General features: G+C 37.7%; 1 protein-coding gene across 2 annotated transcripts in view; it reads left to right on the plus strand.

Annotated features, from left to right (window-relative positions):
• Window positions 1–8,541, plus strand: part of LOC106877486 (putative uncharacterized protein DDB_G0279653) — a 224,664-nt gene that overhangs the window by 115,614 nt on the left and 100,509 nt on the right. Inside the window, exon 1 of one of the 2 annotated variants that reach the window (XM_052966013.1) lies at window positions 377–1,397. The exons of the other annotated variant lie outside the window; for it this stretch is intronic. Coding sequence (XP_052821973.1) covers window positions 1,337–1,397 — 61 coding nt within the window. The 5' untranslated portion in view covers window positions 377–1,336. Of the gene's footprint in view, window positions 1–376; window positions 1,398–8,541 lie in introns of those variants that run through there. 2 annotated transcript variants of the gene reach the window in all.

Here is an 8,541-nt window from a genome sequence, read left to right on the forward strand (position 1 = left end):
CATTTAGTGTGTGTGTGTGTGTGTGTTTGTGTGTGTGTGTGTGTGTAGTTACTGTGTCTGTATATATGCATTTCGTGAGTGAGTGAGTGTGTGTTTTCAATAACTCCGAAAACGCTAATTACCGTGTTTACTACAATGTGATTCTAAAAAGCGCACACCTCGAAGTTAAAACTTCGTTGGCGTTTGTTTATAACTACAACTATTAAAAAAAGTTAGAAGTACTTCTACTGACTCTTAATAAGTTTAAGCATCCGACAAACTAAAGTTTACCACCACTGCTACTACCATCAGACATAACACTACGACTTCTACTACTACCACTACTACAAGTTAGTAAGTAGCAGGAGGTAGCTGTGGTGATGGTGGCAGTAGCAATAGTATTTCTAGCGGTAGGAGAAGCGCTCTAGGCCAGTCTATCAGTTGTAGGAACTGTGCGATAGTTACTAACTACTATTACTACACTAATAGTGACGCAGTGCTTGTGGCCATCGCCTCGAGAACTATTATTGCTGATATTACTGCTGTTAAAATCAACAACAGTACTACTGGTATTGTCGTCACAGTCCGGTCTGCTACTGACTCTTTTTCTCTCACTACTATAGCGACTTCGATTGTTGATCTATCCTTAAGCGACCTTACTACCACAACAACTATTATTACACTTTTTCCAGTGCTGTCACTTTCATAAGTACCGGTGACTGTGCAGTGGAGTACCCGTCTAGCAACTCACCAGTTCCCTTCGCCGTTTTACCCCGTCGTTATCACCCTGTCGGTTTTACCTTGTCTGTATCCGGCTGCTCCTCCACTTCAACCTCATCGTTCTTCGTCTCCTCACCACGCTACCACAATTCCGACCAACTGTGGTAAAAACTTTGCAAGTGGTAGAGACAGTAATAACACCAGATCGTCCTCAGATAATAGTGTCGTCGCTGGTACGACTACGACACAAGTGCCTCGCCTCTGGAGACCGGCTTTCTGGAGCGTTGACTCGGAGAAGGGTGATGTCAGATCCATAAAAGCCGACGTCTCACTGCCGCAGCATACAACAATAACAACACCATCAATATCTTCATCGTTCACACCACCTCATTCTATATCACCATTTGTGGCTATAGCAACCACGCCGGTTAAACAACCCTTATTTACCTTTCTACCACCGCCACCGCTACCGCCTTTATCATCGATATCTTCGCCGTCGACATCGTTGTTGTCATCTTTTTCTGATCGAATCGGCACGGTGACATGTCCGGCACGCTGGTGTTGTCGTTCGCTGTGTCCACCTGATAAGGAGGTGACTGGCTTGTGTTTAACCAACAGCGCCAGTACTTCTCATGCAATGTCGGATACCTGTGACTTGGTCGCTTCTTCTGACGCTTGGTCGTCTTGGCACCGTAGAGGTAGGTAAATTACCCGTCGTCTGAAAACCTTTTCGTTCATATCTAACCGCTTAAATTATTGATGTTATTACATGTCTATTCATAAACTGTTATTTGTATACAAATCGTGTGCTGTGAAGTTGAAGATGTTATCATTTCAAGTAGGACTGTCCAATTATGGTCTCTGCCAAAACCCTTGCACTTTTCTTAGGGCTCTTGTACTTTGAACTTTCTTTTTCTTTTTGCCTACGCATTCTCCTATAAAGCACCATGAATTCTAGTATTTCGATAACACATACTCACATGTACGCACCTCTACACATCGAAATTTATATAACTGACAGACCGCTAAACACCATCTATGGTCTGTCACATTACACACACATTGTCATACCGCAGTAAATGTCACACATTTGTACACAGTGATTCATACGCGCAATATCGGTTTGTAAATCTTTCGTGCACAGACATTGGCCTACTAATCACTTGCATTGACCAAACCACAGATGAAGAGGTACGTACACATACTAACATTGAGATTCTTGACCGATTTCAAAATCGAAACTCTTTAAATTCATGAACTAAAAACAAGGGTGTCAACCAGTGACTTTCTCTTCGGTTGCTCGACCTGGTAGCAATAGAAGCTAAATCACTCGCAAATCACACCTTACCGCTTTAAAAAATAAGAATACACATTGATCAACATAGTCCATGGTATACTGTCTGACAGAAACAGGGTTGGTCACGGCCAGAACGCCTCCGATTATAGGCCTGCCTAATAAAAAGTTGACCTGGAGCTCAACAATACACTTCATCTTACTCGACAACTTTACACAACACGAGCCAATGAGGAAATCTCTCCGCAATCGCTCGACCTGCTAAAAATAGCCGAATATATCCCCAAATCATACCCTTCTGTTCTTAGAAATTAGAAAAGAAAGGTAGACTATATTTGATAAAACAGTCTTAAATACACTGTTTGAAAGTTACGGGATGGTCACGGCCGGAAACTCCTTTGCATTGTCAGGACTGACAAGGAGATAAACAACGACCGGATGCACACTGACTTGCTAACTCGTAAAATTAAAACACAGAAAGTGCAGGCATTCCACACACACACACACACACACGAATGGGTTTATAGCGAAACTACTATGTCTCTGAAAGTTAACTTTAAGACTTTTTTACCGAGATCTATTTTACTTTCTTATCGTTTGTCGCTGTCAAATGCGAGTATTAGTATCGCTCATCCGTCTGTCTGTGTGTGTGTGTGTGTGTGTGTGTGTGATAATCCTGCGTGTTTTGTTAATTTCCTCCTATATTCGCGCGTGCGTTTGTTTATGCTTGTGCTTGTGTCGTGTCTACGTGTGCGCGCGGGCGCGTTTGTTTATGCGTGTGTTGATGTCTAGATGAAAGCACGTACGTTAACTTAATTACACGTTTTGGTATGCATTAATCACATTGGTTTCACGTGTAATGCATGTCTTTAACCGCTCTCGACTCTAATGTACATATTATTACGCTTACTTTTCGCCTGCATTTAACACTTTTCCCATACTGATTATTTAGATTAAATTCAAGTTAGTTACTGATATTGCACTGTTCCCCACCGCCACTATTAAACTTTTCCCCACACTGCGTTAAGTGTAATGGCTGTGACTTGACTATGATTTTTTTTTCACGAGGATGGAATGGCGTCCCTGAGTAATTTCTTTCTTGGGGGTATGTATGTATAGCGGTTTATCAGTACGTGTGAGAATATGCTTCTGTGCGCGCGCGCCTGTTTCATTTGCACACACATGCATTATGTCAGACTGTCTACCTGTGAGTTTAGGATTTGGGTGAGTATTTGAGGGGGAAAAGATTACATATGCATACTCACTGTAGTGGTTTACTGGGAAGAGGAATTTTCCCTAGGCTGAACTCCAACCAGTAACAAATGTACCTGTGGTGCATTTTCAGCCAGAGATTTCACTGTTGTCTAGTGATTTGAGTTTGAGTGAATTCTCAAGAGGTGAATACTTCAGTTGTTAGTTGCAGAATACTAACTAAAAAAAAAAAAAAAAAAAAGTTGTGCAAGTCTTTTTTTTTTTCTGTTCCTCTTGCAGCATAAGTTCATTAATTTATGATTTTTGTCTGCTGAGGATAATGTCAATTAAACTGGCATCAGTATATGACTGGTACTCAAAACACTGGAGGGACAAAAGATTATGCTGACACCAGCAGGATTTGAACTCTGGCATAAATAAATATTGCGAGGTACTTTTGGAATCCAACATTACCATTTCTATTATTCCTCATTTGAGTCAACAAGAAAGCCTGTATGAAGTTACTGAACCTACTAGAACTAGCAAATCTCCATCAAATAAACCCTAACATCTTAATCCAAAGCATTTTCATAAGTCTGTCCTAAATGTCCATGCTCATTTTCAGAGTTTTAATGAGCCCTTGTTACATAGCTACTGATAAGACTTTCCTTTCATAAGCCCAAGTTATTCTAATGGTTGAAAAAAATTGGGCATCATCATCATCATCGTTTAACGTCTGTTTTCCATGCTAGCATGGGTTGGACGATTTGACTGAGGACTGGCGAACCGGATGGCTGCACCAGGCTCCAATCTGATCTGGCAGAGTTTCTACAGCTGGATGCCCTTCCTAATGCCAACTACTCCGAGAGTGTAGTGGGTGCTTTTTACGTGTCACTGGCACGAGGGCCAGTCACAAGGTACTGGCAACGAATGTGTAGCATATATGATACATGGACACTAGGGAATACACAGGCAAAAGGGTAAAAAACAAAGGATTTGATTGGCTGAGATCAGTTGTTCCCAGCCTTCTCGCTACCAAGGATTCCTTTTAATATGCTTATCCTTATATATGTATGTGTGTGTGTGTGCGTGTATATAATATATATATATATATATATATATATTGAATTTAGTTCATGGACCCCCAGTACTACCTTTGCAGACCATCAGGGATCCATGGACCACAGGTTGGGAACCACTGCCCTAGACTCTGATGTACAAAAAGTCATATGATCACAACTGAAACCACTCAGGTATAACTTGGGGCTAAGAAATAACATCAATGTTATCAAAAGTAAGGACCAGTTGAGTGTTAGAAAAGAGCTGCATCTACCTAAATCCCAAGGAATAATTAATTTTGTCTCTCTATATTCCAAGTTTGGTAATGTAAATATCACTTGTGTATTGGCTTCAAAAGCAAGCCTGCGTCGTGGTGCAAAAATTTGAAATAATTATTAGAAACAATAACAGCTCATGTTCAGATTGTTAGATTATTATGTTTTCTCTTGCAAGCATCTATTGAAATTGGTTTACAACCAACATTTTGCCATTTGTTTTTGTCATCTCTTCTGTAAGTTACAGCATCTTGATATCTATGTAAGCAAAAGATTCTGTAAGCTGTTGTATATTTTACAATTAAACAGACAATTTAAAAGGAACAGTCTAAGAAAAATTTTTGATATGACATGTATAAAGTGCCATTTATTACTTTTTACTCACATTCTGAGATTTTTATATTACAAAGATGACTAAACAGTCTGCATGTTATGTTCAGGCCTCTTGTTCAGAAAATTTAATCTAAAAATGATCTTTAGATATTAGGATAAACAAAATAGATTCAAATATCAGCTAAGGAGTTATCATTTTTCTCTCACCAAACTTCTGAAGTAAAACTGAAAGGCTGGAATTTACTCACAGACCATAATATGGGGCAAGACAAAAGCAAATAACTCCCCTTACACCCTCTTGGCAGTAGATGCTGATTTGGTGTCCAGTGTTCAATTTCTGAATAATTGATGTTTTATAGAATGGGTTTGTCATATAAATCATTCATATTTTAACTTTATCATAAACCTTGTTACGTAAAATTTTGAGACACCTAAATTTTGTATACAGGAGGACACTGCAGCTTGACGGTAAATTTCTCCACTCCTATCATACGAATGTGAGTGGATTTATTTGAAGTTTTATTGCAACACCTGCTCTGTACGAGGCATGAAATTATTGTAATCTGCAAGTTTGAAAACAAAACCTACCCAACTATTGACCTTTTTTGTAAAAACTATTAAGTTTCCTTTTCTTTTCTTTCTCGTGTTTGAATAGCTTCTAATTTATCTTCCGCATTACGATCATGTTGCTCTCTGTTGATTCTTAGAAAAAACTTAATTTTATGAATAAATGAAAAAACTGTTTAACCCTAGGAAAAAGTGTCATTATAAGCTAATGATAAATGATTATTATGTAAAATTCTTCTTGAAAATTAGTATTTACGTTATTTTATTTTATTTTTTTTGTGAACTAGACATATCGTATTTGACATAAGACACAGCCACGTTCAACAGCACATATTTTGGGAAAAGAACTCTACAAACAAAATTAGCTTATGAGAGGTGCAATTTTGCATATAGGACCTAGAATGATTCTTCTGAAATAAAGTGCATCTTTTATGTCATCAAATATGGTTGCTCCACTCCCTGGTTCCATTCCCCTTTGTAAAACCATTACTCTAAATTATCAATACTGTTCAAAAAGGCATGTATTTCGCAATCACCTCATTCATTTTTTTTTTCTGCTTTATTGTTATTAACTTATTTAACATGTGGCTACCTACAAGAGAGACTTTGTATGGTTTCTTAACCTGCTAGCCTCGAATAACATAAAACTGTACTCTACCATATTAAATAAAGGGCACATGAGATGTTATAGTCTTTGGAATCTCTGATAAAAAATGGAATTGTCATAACTGGACTGCCTTTTAATCCAAGTTTTGTTCAACCTGAGCTGAACTGGGAGCTAGACACTGGTAACCTAAAACTTTAAAGCATCTTTACACTTGTCTCTCCCACTATTCTATATCTAAAGCATGATAACGGTGATTTACCATATTGACACAGCCACATAAACTTGTAAGAAGGTTATACTGGTTTAAATTGACCCTAGTCCATACCTATATTACTTAATTCATGTATCAGACTTGGAGAGCTAAAGGCTGAAGTAACCCATGGCAGTATTGAAACTAGAATGCATATGGACAAAAGTGTGTACCATGGGCCATTTTCTGCTGCAGTATTTTTCATATAAACTTGTGAAATGGTATTTATAGAAAGATATAAACAATAAGTTGTGAAATTTATGGCTTTTCAAATATTCACTGATAGTTTATGGAAACAATTTTATTAGGAGAACAGAACCAGGTAGCATATAAAATGAAAATATTGATTTTCATGATGAGTTTTTACATAATATTCATTTGTGATATTGGCATGAGGCCATGAATATATAATTGAATATAGGGTTAGTTAATTGAATCCACACACACATGTGTGTGTGAATTCTTCTGAAATAAAGTGCATCTTTTATGTCATCAAATATGGTTGCTATACTCCCTGGTTCCATTCCCCTTTGTAAAACCATTTCTCTAAATTATCAATACTGTTCAAAAAGGCATGTATTTCGCAACCATTAGGATTTGAATTCAGAACATTGGGCAGATAAATAGAATTTGGGGACTGAGGACTGGCGAACCAGATGGCTACACCAAGCTCCAATCTGATTTGGTAGAAACTCTGCCAAATCAGATTGGAGCCTGGTGTAGCCATCTGGTTCGCCAGTCCTCAGTCAAATCGTCCAACCCATGCTAGCATGGAAAGCGGACGTTAAATGATGATGATGATGAAGAACCAGGCAGCCTACTTGGTGGACATGATGCCGCTGTTGCTGCTACTGCTGATGATGATGATTGACTAATTTCTCACATTAGCATAATGAAGCAGTATCATCAGTTACATCAACCCCAACATATTACTGGTACTTAACTCCCAAAAGGGTCAAATGCAATCACACCGAAAAGGTTTTGGTGTATAAAAATTTGTTTATTTCTCTAATGAAGCACAGCTCCTGTATCTTAAGTGATGGTGGGGATATAGGGGATGTTGTGATGTTTGTACTTTTCCTAAAGTCCTCTTAATAAGTTCCAGTAACATACTTAGGACGAGTTAATTGGTTATAAATAACATCAGAAAATGACTAATTCCTGATGAAAAGTATAAGTAAATTTTGTAATGTAAGCTGCACTGGTTTGATGGGATTTTTTGCTCCATCTTGGTGTATATAAAACTGTTTTTAACCTTTGAAATCTAACTTAAGTTGAAAAAGGACATGAAGGTGAATTAACAGATATATTTGCCAGGAATATACCACAAGAAAATCCAGAATAAGTTTCAGTTACTCATTTGTGATAATCATAACTATAACATGTAAGATAAAAATGAAATCCATCAGATACCTTCCGCAGATAAATCCTACACCATCGCTACCATAATTCTCCACTGACAGAATATCCAAAATATTTGAAAAAAAAAAAAAAAAAAGTAGATGTCATGTGAGCCCTCTTTCTCATTCCCATATCTTAATCAACAGAAATATTTAATTCAATATTAACAAATATTGAAATTTAGTCCAAGGTAATATGACTATTACATATGACCATTTCAATATATTTCCACTGTACTTAATAAAAGCTATTTCAAGGAAATTGTGTGTGTGTGTGTTCATAGTTATGCACATGAGTGTGGGAATGTGTACTTCTATTGCATTTTGTTTTCCATGTAAATAGGTCTTCACACCCAGCATGTTACACATGAAATGGAAGTACCTTCTATCTTTTACTTGTTCCAGTCATTAGACTGTGGCCATGCTGGGGCATCGCATTGAAGAATTTTAGTCAAAAACAAATATAGGCGCAGGAGTGGCTGTGTGGTAAGTAACTTGCTTACCAACCACATGGTTCGGGTTCATTCCCACTGCATAGCATCTTGGGCAAGTTTCTTCTACGATAGCCTCGGGCTGACCAAAGCCTAGTGAGTGGATTTGGTAGACGGAAACTGAAAGAAGCTCATCGTATGCATATATATATGTGTGTGTGTGTGTGTGTGTATATGTTTGTGTGTCTGTGTTTGTCCCCTCAACATCGCTTGACAACCGATGCTGGTGTGTTTACGTCCCCGTATATATATATATATATGATGGGCAGAAAATAACTTTTTTATATGCATTCTTCCAAAGCAGACATTGATAATTTTTTTTTTTTTTGTCCTGCTTCACTGGTTTGTAAAAAAAAAAAAATCAATCAACCAAAT

The sequence above is a fragment of the Octopus bimaculoides genome, chromosome 3 (genome assembly GCF_001194135.2).
Source record: "Octopus bimaculoides isolate UCB-OBI-ISO-001 chromosome 3, ASM119413v2, whole genome shotgun sequence".
NCBI lineage: Eukaryota > Metazoa > Mollusca > Cephalopoda > Octopoda > Octopodidae > Octopus > Octopus bimaculoides.